Raw genomic sequence first — 12,682 nt, 5'->3', positions numbered from 1 at the left:
ATACTAGTAATAAATTTATAAAGAATGATTCAGATAATTTTCAAAGAAAATGTAAGTTGTCTCATATCTCAATATTTGTATCAACAAATTGTTGATTGTAAAAAATGGATTTGAAATGACAAAAAAAAATAAAAATGATTGAATGAATTTTTAAAAAAGGAAATATTTCTGAAAGAAATCTTTACGAAATTAATTCTTAGAAATACTTTCAAATGTTTTGCCAGTATCCAGACAAGGTCTTCCATAGGCATCTGTTTTATTTAATTAATTGTCTGGCTAATTTCTTATTTAATGGAACAGTTTTTAATTAAAGATGTTAAGTTGTTGGTCTAAAATGTTCGGAAACTGATGTGATCATTGACATAACTTTCTCTTACAATATCTAGCAAATTAGAATACTTTGCAGATGTTTATTGCCTAATATAAGATTCACTAAAATATTGGGTGAGTCAAAAAAATGACCGTTTCAAGAGTTAAAATGATTTTTTTTTTTTAAATTACAACAAATTTCTTCTAACTTTCGAAGTACAGTCCATTATGTTCTATGGTTAGATGCCAACTAGAAGCCAGCTGTTCGATTCCCTGCCGGTACCACTCTTTGGGTTTCGACTGGAAATAGTCTACTACGCCAGTTTTTAGCTCCTCCAATGTCTGAAATGTTAAGAAAGTGAGCCATTGCTCGGCAAAGGTAAGGGTCCGAAGGCGCAAGATCATAGAAGTGCGGTAGAAGTTTGATGGCATCCATTTCAGCAAGTTTTTGCTTCGTGTGTCGGGCGGCCGGGCGAAAACCCTGCTACAGTAAAACATTCTTCCTGTTCACCAAAGCCGGGAATCGCCTTTCCCAAAACTTGATGCATTCGTTGCAGCTGATCCGAATAAAGTTCAGAATCGACAGAATGTTCTTCCAGAACAAACTGATAGTGGGCACCTTTGAAATTCCAAAAAACCGACAGCATTGTCTTCTTTTTAAATTGACATCGCCTGGCGACCGGCAGAGCGGGCTGGCCTTCGTCTATCCACTGTCCTGATGAGTTATGATTGCGCCAGTAAATCCACTTTTTGTCGCAGATGACAATCCTTTTAATGAAACGTTCGCTACTAGGATTTTGCGGGAGCAAACGGCATGTTTCCAGGCGACGTTCGGCTTGCTGCAAGGTGAGCTCATGTGAATCTTCTCTACATGCTCTCTTTATTTTACCTAATTAGTGTAAGTGGCGATTCACCCTTGACTGTGACAAACCAACTTCGGAGGGTAGCTGCCGAGTACTTTTTGTGGGATCATCTTCAATAGCGTATCGTAGAGCCTGCAAAAATGTTCTCCTTAAATCTTTTTTTATTTTTTCTAGATTCGCCTTTAACCCGGCATATTCCTGACAAATTGTTTTAAATGAAAGTATCAGGACTACATATATTGCAATAGTTTTAACTAATTTTTTTTTTTTTTTTGAGAAATTTTTGCAGTAGAGGCACTTTTAGTTGATTGATTTTGACCAAGCCTTATATTACCATACAGAGCCCTCTAATAGCACTAATAAATACAAAATTCGTTGTACCTCTGATTTTCTATTTTTGTTATGCTGTCTACAATTATATATAACATACAGAAACCAATCTGTCAGAACCACTTTTTCATGTTCAAAGAACCTTTCAATGTATTTAACTGATAAAAACTTAAAATCGAAAATTACTCCGATTACAAAACTTCTTATTGGAGTGGAAAGAGCAAGTGAACAATATTTTGTTGAAGATGAACTTTACGTTGACTTTCACGAGTACTTTTTCGATACAGCAAGTTCATTTCATCTAACATGAAATAATAACAAAAAAAAATTAAACGCATGAACAAATATTGGGTGTTATAGTTATCAGCAATCTAGAATAGTTCGCAAGTATGTTAATTTAATGAGAGACGTGGGAGCGTCGGGGCGGTTCGTGTTACGAAACAAAAATAATCTTGAAATTGTAGTGCATTTCAAGATTTAATTTTAATTGGAAAAAAACTTACTGCGAGATTATTACCTGAATATTGGCCAAATAAAGCAATAATTATAACCAGAAGCCAATGCCAGAAAAAAAAGAAAGTATTTTTTTTAAATAAATAAATCAATAAAATGGTGTAACTTTAAAAAAATAATAAAATGAGAATCTTAGTTAAAAATATAATCGTCCTGTTTAGGGTGGTATCAAGAAAAATAAATGAGTGTGAGCTGCATATGTAACCACCATTTACTCTACATTTAAGGTGGTCCACATAGAATTGAGGAGACATGAACCATCGCCTCGATTTAAGATGAATTCGTTCTAAAACAGCAGCCTCAAATTCAAAAAGTTAAAATAGAAACATATTTAACGGCAGGCGTGGAAAATATAGCACCTAAAACCACTCATGAGGGCTCAATCGGTATGTTCTTTAGCTTGAAACATTTCAACATTTTAACATTTTTCATTTAAAAAATAGCACAACTTTTGAACATTATCGGTTTTACAATTTACAGATTAGAAATAACGATTTCCAGTGAAGTTATCTAAAGTAATAAAAACAAAATCCACCAGAAAGATTTCTAGCTTTGAAGACCCCACCCGTTGAACCACATTATTATTAACCAAGCAAGGTTGAAACTGACCTTTCGCAAAGAAATAAACTGGTTTAAACTGATTTTTAGATAAAAATTATTCATTTTTATGATAGGGATTGATAATGAGTTGACTTTACAATTTAATTTGACAAAGTTTACAATCCTCAACCAACTAAATAGGCCAAGACTTTTTTTTTTAAATCCATATTTTATAATTGCATTATCTTTTCTTTTTTTTTTGGTTTTGCATTATCTATTGGTTTTGAAAATTTTAAGTGCTTATTTATATTTTTTCCAATTTTATTTAAAGCGCGTCAACATTGAGATGGACTTCATCGTCATTAGTGCCCTTTTCTCAGAATACTGCTAGCCACCTGTTGTTTTCTCTCGTTACAAAGACTCATTTTTTTTTTTTTTGTTTAATCATACTGCAACCATGCCATTTATCTGTTTTGAGTTTTTACACAAATCAATTTTTACAAAGTCCCCTGAGTCCTAAAAATTGTTTTTCAAGCGGAAGTTTGTATAAATTTTAGTGTATAACTATTTTATAATATAATTTTGTATAAGTTAAAGCCAGCAGTTGTATTCTAACCCGGTTTCTCTGCTGAAGGAGAACATAAGAAACAGAAATTCATGTGTCCGTTCATACTCCCAAATTTTTTCATTTTGGATGGGTAACTAAAGGTGTGGAGATTAAATGTACGCTTTTTTAAAAAGAACCGAATTGTTGTTCTTTATAACTATTTTTTGTGCTAGAGAGTTTTGAACGTTTTGAAGAGACCTTGACCGTAAGTTGATCTAATTCATGTTACCTTGTTCTCCGCGACTGGAATCTAGCATTTTACTCTCTAATCATCAAATTAACAAGATTACATATATTTTATTCATTTAGAATTTGCTGAAAATTATAATATATTTTCCGTTTTAGGTAAGCACATATTTTCATATTTAAATAACTTATTACAAAACATAGTCTTTCACAAGTTCTTCTAAAGTGAGAATGCAATTGAGGTACTGTAGGGAAATTTAAGTAACCTAACTACTCAAATAAAAATGTACCATTTAATTTTCTTTGAAGAAAGAATTTGGATATTTTCATCAATCTAGATTGCAGTTTCAATATAGATCGGAAAATGCAAAGGGCGCTGCAGGGCAATGCATAATGAAATATTATTGTTACTAGAGCTTCAAAAGAACGCGAGGGACCTGAACTTCTAAAAAAAGTCTGTTAGAAATAAAGTAAAGAAAACACCTATTTTTTTCAGGAGGGCTTTACACCCAACTACCAAATTAGGTGTCGTGGACGGAAGCTACCAACAAACATACTTTACAATAAATTCTTATATTAACCATTAAATAAAATTCAGTTCCTAGACCGGGAATCGAACCCACACAATACATATTAGCTTCGCGGGCCTCGCCTCTAACCGCTCAGTTACCGGGGCTCCTGATCTGAACTTCTAAAAACTTTTATCAAAACTCAGAAATTCTTTTAAGTTCACTGATGAGTGTGCCAGTCTCAATGCAATGTCGAGGATATCACTGATTTTAAACTGTCCTTGACCTCCCCCCTTAAATCTGGTCAGCACCAAATATCCTATTCTAAGTTTTCAAGAATCGAGGCCACTGTGCCAAATAATGATCTCGGTCTTTCACATCCCACCCCTTCACACGTACTTATTGGTTTGGTTTCCAGGGTACTCAAGTGCCCTTAAGATGTTTTCTATGCCTGACGACCTCCGCAAAATCTTTCGATCTATTTCACTTTTGAAGTAAGTCTCAGAAAACTCTGCGCCTTCTTCCAACAAAAGCTGAAGGCGGTTCCGACATCTACAGAACCTCCAATGCTAAGGTTGGAGTAGTCCTTATGGCTCCCTAAGGGTCACACAGCCGTATGCTGCACTGCCAATAAACTTTAAATCGCACCTGGCAACTACATAACGGCATAGAACATTCATGGCTTAGTTACTACGTTTGAAATCCAATGGAGATGAAGTGACTTAAAGGCCCTTGATCTGTCAAAAGATCTCTTGTCTCAGTGCAAACCCGCTCTACAAGTAGGTGGATTTTCAAGTAGTTCACTATTTCACTTCCTCACATCTCTTACTTTCTTCCCAAATAATTGGGAATTTTAATCCGTTCTTATACATCTAGTGAATAAACCCAGTGAACTCTTACTTGGATTAATACATCCTACAATGATGATTGTAGATTAAATCTTCCACAAAGTCTTACACTTTAAATAACACTGTTGTATATGAGAGAAGAAAATCAGTATTTATTTTGTAAGAAAATTATTCAATTAAAGATAAAAAAATTTTGGCAAGAAAAGCGGGTGAATGTTTCACTTCAAATTTTTTGTTTTTGAAATATCCGCTATGTGCGGGATGTTTAAACTTGGCGCATTTGATCACAATAGTACCTGGTTTCCATAACCTTCAACTTGGTTGGAATAATGCCGAATAAGTTTAGAATGAAATGCATCTTAAATTTGCATGATTTGAATTACAGATAAATAAATTTGTACCTATAAAAACGTATAAAAATGATGTCTTGTGCAATTGTCTTGTTATAATATTTTCTAGTGATTACAGTTAATAGATGTGTAGCTTTTTATGGCCACGGTCGTTTTGCAGTATTGGGCACCTTCGGTCTTATTTAAGGTAATATTTTCTGGCATGATTTAATTAGCAGTAAGTAAAGAATATTTTGGGTTAATTGAATTTGAAATTCAAGAATTCAATCAAGTTATGATGTGTATTTAATGTACGAAGCTTCTAATTCGTATCCTTATATTTCATAAGTGCCACTGAATCTACCTCTTGGGAGTATATATTTTTGTTTCTCAGAATTTATTAATATTGATGTAAATCCTGGTGCATGCTTTGAAAAAATGTTTAAGAAAATATAGAAAAAATGGGCTGAAGCTGTTAAAGAGTTACAAAAGTACTTTTTTACTATAATACCCGCACTTGAAATTTCAATCTATTACATTGATTTGCTGCACAATTTAGATTATACCAACCTCAGGAGAATAGAACAATATTCCTACAGAGGATGCTAATAAAATAAATGAATTAATAAATAAAAACCATCATTTTTACATGAAACTAACATGTACATAAATAGCGGGTTACTAACTTAATTCACCGTTCTTTCATTAAAAAAGGCTGAGGATTTCACTGTATGTTTTATAAAGAAATATTTTAATTATCACAACTACCCTATTTTTATTTTGTCGTTTTAAACTCTAAACAAGAATTATATTGTCTTAAACTTTTCAGCGAAGGATCTTGTACTTGAAGGAAGGTGTTCCTTGCAGAATAGGAAGATGCCATAAAAATGAATTTGCTTTTACAAATAATGCTCTATTTAAGACTTCCTACCCTCATATATCACACTACCATGCATTTCTTGTGTTTGCCAAAGACAAGGTAATTTATTTTACTGATCTAACACTTTCTTAGTAGCAATAAGGTTTATTGTTTTAATTATTTTGGTACAGTTTTTTCTACAAGATAGTAGCTCCAATGGAACATTCGTTAATGGAAATCTGGTGGGAAAATTGTCCAGTTGTCAAATATTCTCTGAAGATATAGTTAAACTCGGGAAAGATTACCATTTCGATGGTTTGTATTTTTATTTAATTAGACTTGTATTTACATTTTATACTATCTGAAAATCTTGTAATAATTTCAGGTGAGTTTCAATGTTTTTGTTTTAAGATAACATTAACAGTAGGTGATGTAGATTTCAGGTACAGGTAGGTGATTCATATTTTTTTTAATAAATATTTGTTAGCATCCTTGTAACAATAATCATCTACATTCAGTGCAAAAACAAAAAACGGGATATTTTTTAACAACTTCTCAAGATTTTTTTTTTCTCAGACAAACCTGAAGTCTTCTTTTGTTTTTTAAAGGAATTAGTGTGAGAATGGCGACGAAAGTGTTGAAATCATCCCTTTGCAGGGGTTTTTGTATGTTGTTTTTTCCTTCTCGTAAATGAGAAATTATGTATTATACATTTTCTTAACCTTATATTAGAGGGTTTAGGACCCTCTATCCATGAGAAGAGTATACTCTGGCGGTGGAAAGAGAAGTTCGGATATATATACTTGTTTGTTGTGACTTTCTAGCTGCATTAAGTTACTAATGATTGTGCAACCTGAAGGGGGCAAGAAGTTTTCCTAGTTCAAAGAATATTTGAAAGCTGCTTTTAATTTGTGTTAGACACCTACTCCTTTGTAAGCTTATGTATACAAATCAACAGTTATGTATATTGTAAGTTATTTATTTATTGTTTTTGTGGTCTTGTTTGCACATAACCATTATTTTTTATGAGGGTTGGATATGTAGTAAGTTAATGGAAGTGGGTGAGGATCTCAGTGTCCTGCCAGCACTGCTCATTCATCACCGAACAGCAAGTCACATCTCTGCTCATGTGAAGACCTTATTGTTCGATAAGACCTTTCTTGCCTTCAGCTCGTTACTTGACGATCACAGATGGATTTCATCTTCCTGTCTCTCATAAAGGCAAGATCAGTTTACCAGAGAAAAATTCTTCCACTGCTGTTCTGTTCAACTATGTAATTAGTCCTGCTGATTTGTACTGAATAAAATAAGTCCAGGATAACTAAGGTTCTTTTGGTGCTCAAACCGACTTCTTTCATTGTTCGTACCGCCAACTTACCTCCACCTTTACTTAAGGATAATCCTGGCACTTAAAAGCGGCTTCCAATCATTTCCATGGACTTATTTTGTTGCACTACCTAAGCATGATCCAGGTCTTTCTGTCTCCTTGCACTGCGGCGATGAACAATCATTAGCTGCATTTGCGCTGTGTCAACAACGAGCAATATATTGGCCTTTTTCCAACAACAGCACTACTACCTGAGCACTCTTTTCGTGGACAAGCGGCATCAAACTCAATGTTAGGTTAAAAAAAAGTGTTTAGACATTGTTTCTCATTCAAAGAAAACAAAAAGATCAAGGGTAAATAATATTTTGCGCATCAAATGTAAAATTCTCTGAAGGGGAATATTTCACCATCTAGGTATTAGAAATTTGTTTCATTTCTCAACCTAAACCTAATTTTTTGTTTAAAGAGAAATTTAACAAACTAATATCTCAAAAAAATGAAGTATACACTTTTTTCATCTGTGACTAATTGGTAAAACTTTTAATATTCCATCCCTTTAGTTTGTCTTTTTTTTCATGTATACCTAATTAATAAATTTTGACTTATGAAGTACATGTTAATAAGTGATTATAAAGGGATTAGGAAAGTTTCTATGTTGGATTACTAGCTCTTCTGTCATTGCAGCAAGTTAATCGAAGAAGAGTATCCTAATTCACTTCATCTGTATTCCAAACCTCCTACCACCGAAGACATGTCATTGTCCGTATTGTACGATAAAACTTTAGAAAGATTTGAAGGTTGTATACAATTATTGATTTCTTAAATTTATTTACATGTATTTGTGCTGTGATTTATTCCATTTTTAATATTTTACTTCATTAGTGTTACAAATATTTGATAGTTATGGTGACATAGATCTGAACAAATGCACTGAATTCAAATATATCATCAATCGAATTAAGGAAAAAGGGTTCATCAATTTCTATCATTATGTAAGTTTAATTTTATTTATTATTTGCATTTCCTTTGGTAATGTTACATATCTTAGTAAAATGTTTATTTGTAGTGAGATTAAACCTAACTAGTAAAAGATAATGATGGCCCTAGAGGCCGAAACTTCCATTTAAAGAAATGAGTTTTCAGCAACTAATGCAAAAGCTAAGAATTTTACTATTCTTATCAATCTAGAAAATACGTCATATTTTACTTTTTCATTCTGCATTTCGAAGATTACTAGAAACCTAACATCTCAAGAAGATGAATACAACCACCTCCTTATGGATAATATTACCCATTACGTTTTGTGCATTGGATTCTCAAAACGTGCTGAACTTCAAAAATGGTTTATAAAACAAGAAAGTAAATTGCTATTTGTTAAATGGCAATATTTAAATGATTTAGAAAAGATTGAAGTATTGACAGCCTGTAATATACCTTACAAAAAGGTAAAATAAAGTACGCAATTTATTATTGTGTACTGTACATTTTTTGTTTCTAAAAAAAAATATCATTTGTTTCAGCTAGATATTACCGAAAAACAGAAATTATTTCACCGATATTCTTCCTTTATTGATCAATCAAGGGATGTTTTTAAAATTCATTTTACCGAAATATCAAAAATTATTCATAATAAAAATCACTTAATATTGGACGGATTTGTTTTTGTACCTCTTGAAGTATTAATTGCTGCAATAATTAATATATTTAGAAAGAAAGTGCAAGAAAGGTTGACTGTTAGTAGACAATGATTTGTGAATATTTTTATATTAATTTTGATTTGACTGCAGTAATTCCCTATTTGCGTTCTTCATTTCCTTTATAGCCTAGGTACTTATAAATCGGAGCGGGTGTTGGTCTAGTGGTTATGAAGCGTGCCTTTGTAAATTTAGTGCGAGACATTAATGTAAGTGAAGTCGAAATCTCTACACTAAATCCTTGATTCATGGATAAAAGTCCGAACCGGTCAGGGTACAATAAACATGCGTGCTGCAACTGATAAAATCAAAGATACTAATTAATAATCGAAATTTAGTATTTTGAAAATTCAAATACTGGGGAATTTCTGCTCAATATTTAAAACAAATTTAAAAATAATATAGCGAGAATATAAGTGGACAGCTATATTAACAACTAGTTTTATCAACTAACAGCCATTATGTTACAGATTATTAATAAAAATTTATGTAAAATTTTGTATGAAAAACGAATAATTTCCATTATTAAATATATTGAAAAAATATTGTTGCCAACTAACAATAAAAGTACAGGCGTGAAAAGGATTGTAAAACATAATATGGTTGATAAGGTAAAGAAATTCCATAGTTCTATGTAGGTTCATATGAAATTCATAATTTAACTAATAACTCCAAAAAATTTGTTATATTGGGGCAAACATTTCCAGTATATTTAGTCTTTATTGTGATATAAACAGAAAAAAAAATTGTGATAATAACAATTTATTAATTGAAATATTATCATTTTTTTTTAGTTGAAACTAAGTCACTGAAAACGATTCTTATAATGGAATATATGAGAACTTTGCTAATGCCGATATATATCACCAATTCATAATTCTATTTTATTAAATCATTGTTTTAGTTGGCCGAAGAATCATTTCCATTATGTATGAATATACTTAATTATTATTTAAATAAAAATCACCATTTAAGGAATGGTGGTAGATTTCAATACGGATTATTTTTAAAAGGAAGTGGAATGCCTCTGTCAGATGCACTAATATTTTGGCGAAATCATTTTACCAAAAAAATGGATGTTAAACATGTGAGTATTATTCGTGGACATTAGACATGCAATTGTAATGTATAACAGAAACCAAGAGGAAATCAACTTCGCTACAGCAAACTGTTGTCGGATAAAACTAACAGAATTACCCATTACTGTAGACCCAACTACTTTTCAATTATTTTAAATTTCATACTTATTTCAGTTTGAGAAGCAATATTCTTATCACATTCGTCATCTTTATGGCGCCGTTGGGAAAATGTTCAGTTATCCGCCACACGACTGTAATACTATTTTGAAAGTAATGGCAGGCCCAGTTGAATATCATGGCTGTCCTTTTAAGTTATTAAACAAAGAAAATATATTTTTTGAGCTTAAAAGAAATCAAATTAGTGACACAGGTTTGTTTTGATTTTTTTTTTTCAAGATAATTTTCTTTTTGAACTTTTCAGCATTTACTTTTTCCAGATGCTGAACAAATTTGGGAAATAATGAAGTGTGGTTTTCCACAATTGGCATGTGCTAAATACTTTAATGTGCAGCACAATTCCTCTGAAAGTATAACTGTACATCCTAATTCCTACTTTGAAAGGAGTCAAACTTTGCGTTTAGCAGGTATTGTACAGGAAATCTAGTGTCTGCTCTAATTTTTTTTGGGATAGAATCTTGTCAGTTTTTAGAAATAAATGGTTTAGGTCCTCTAAAAATAAAATTTTTGTGGTAATGATCTATTGCTTATACTGTAGAAAGTGAGCAGCATTATAAAAACTATATGCATATTTTTTTAAATAGTAATAAATTAAAATAAAATGCTGGATAAAACGAGTATAACTCTTGAGGATCAGAATTCAGCGGGCTGTCGGCTGACAAAGGTGTTGATTCGTATTCCATTCAGGGTTGTTATCCAGGATGTGGAGTCTCCATGCTCTTGATTAGTTTCTAGATGGCACCTTCAAAAAATAGGCTTTGCATAAGACCTCTTTTGTAAAGTGTGAGATAGAAGAAACTCCTTTTCAATTAATGAAGGATTGTTGGGGTTTGAGAAAGTAAAGTTGAGAGATTTTTGGTCAGACGGTGGAGAAGCTCAGTGTTGTTGCTCATTGTTTTAAATTCAACTCCGGGAACGTTCTTTAGCTACGTACTTTTACTTTTTAATATTTGTTCAATTATTATTATGAACAGATAAATACTTTTGAATAGAAAGAACAGGATTCTGTAATTGCCATTTAGGTATGTGAGTCTTTTGCTTGAAAGTTATTACTAGTTATTTACAATAGTAAAAAACCAGTCAGCTTCTGATTTTGAAGATTATCAGTAATTGTGAGGAAGTCAAATTGATTGTTAAAAATGAAAACGAATCCTATTTTTTCTCCAACGGTAGAGTAAACTGTGTTCATTTTTTTGTATTCAATTTTTACAATTTTGTTAATATATTATTTTCATTATGAAATAGTGATGTTATTTTTTTAGATAAAGGAAAAGATACTAATCTTCGAGGAGTACCTTTGGATTCCTGTGTGTCTTGTACGAGTAAACAGCTTGAATGGTGAATAGAAAAAATAGAAACAAAAAAATCTAAAGCATTTTTGTCATATTAGTGATGTGTAATGTTTATTTTTCTTTAAGTTTTACATAGAACAATATTTTAAATCTTTATTTAAAAGAATTAAAATGGAAATCAGACTTTTTTGAAATTCCCTCTTCGAATTACCTTTTAAACCCTGTTTCCTTTTTAACCCACCTCTTATAATATTATAGGTATTATTTTCTTTCATAGTAAAGAAATCGCCTATTGAATTGTAAACATAAAGTAGTTGATCAACTAAATAAGCTCAAATTGACCAACGAAATGAAAGAAATATCTTGAATCTTAGTAAGGTTACAAAAATTGCGTGATTTTATCCAGGGGCACGGCGCCTCGCCTTCTTTTAAAGAGATAAGACAATCCTTAATCATATAATCTTTGAAATTTAATATAATATTGGAGAAACGTTTATTCTTAAAAGTTTATTCTAAAGCTGCATATTAGACTATAAAATTGTGCTAAAAGTCTTCTTTTTTCAAAAATCTTTTTTTGCAGGCTCAGCCTTGAAGTTTGGGAAATTGTTCTACTGCTTGACAACCATCTCAAACTCTACTTTATTGAGAAATTGCCGATTAAACCTTTTTGCTCAGAGCTTGCATAATTTCAATTACATTATTTCAAATAAACCGGCATTTATTTACATATATGAAAACATCACTCCTAATTCTGAGCAAGGCCATGTATGTATCTCTCTCTCTCTCACTGTTCTCCTTTCATAAAATCTCTTGACTCTTCTACCATTCCTGGCAATCCAGCTCGTCGAATGAACCGCGAGTGGTCCCGAAATTTCTTTCGGGACGGACCCATAGTCTGGTTCACACACAGGAAAAGTGTTGGTTAGTGTCTATACCTTTGATCTCCACCCCTCATTCTGTTCGCATCTAATGTAATTCTTTTAATTTTATACAGATTGTAAATTTCTAGATGAATGATAAAAATCCTTTGCTTAATATATTAGTGGATTACTCCAAAAAAAATATTTTTAATTTATGGTGTTTCAGCTTTTTAAGCATTCCGTATTCTCTGTACCTAATTTTTTAATATATAAATCATTCCAATATAATTTACTTAGTTTAATGACCAAGAGTACTTTTTCCCTATGAATCGATAATCGAATGCCTCACTTATTTGTGTT

At 31.9% G+C, this 12,682-nt stretch overlaps 1 protein-coding gene across 4 annotated transcripts; it reads left to right on the top strand.

Annotated features, from left to right (window-relative positions):
- Positions 1 to 5,003: 5,003 nt before the first annotated feature.
- LOC141454616 (uncharacterized) lies at positions 5,004 to 11,656 on the top strand. 4 transcript variants are annotated; one of them, XM_074129052.1, is made up of 13 exons: positions 5,004 to 5,242; positions 5,864 to 6,013; positions 6,085 to 6,208; positions 6,279 to 6,342; positions 7,905 to 8,017; positions 8,103 to 8,212; positions 8,450 to 8,665; positions 8,741 to 8,953; positions 9,385 to 9,525; positions 9,819 to 10,001; positions 10,168 to 10,363; positions 10,431 to 10,577; positions 11,433 to 11,656. In XM_074129052.1, the coding sequence occupies exons 1-13, from the start codon at positions 5,195 to 5,197 to the stop codon at positions 11,510 to 11,512; spliced, it is 1,785 nt and encodes a 594-aa protein (XP_073985153.1). In that variant the 5' UTR covers positions 5,004 to 5,194; the 3' UTR covers positions 11,513 to 11,656. The 4 variants fall into 4 exon arrangements, with proteins under 4 accessions (XP_073985153.1, XP_073985154.1, XP_073985155.1 ...); XM_074129053.1 differs by lacking the exon at positions 9,385 to 9,525; XM_074129054.1 differs by lacking the exon at positions 10,431 to 10,577.
- Positions 11,657 to 12,682: the final 1,026 nt, after the last annotated feature.

This window comes from Rhodnius prolixus, unplaced genomic scaffold, assembly GCF_049639745.1.
Source record: "Rhodnius prolixus isolate KJV_2025 unplaced genomic scaffold, Rpr scaffold_9, whole genome shotgun sequence".
NCBI classification, from domain to species: Eukaryota; Metazoa; Arthropoda; class Insecta; order Hemiptera; family Reduviidae; genus Rhodnius; species Rhodnius prolixus.
This window is presented reverse-complemented; position numbering and strand designations above follow the sequence as displayed.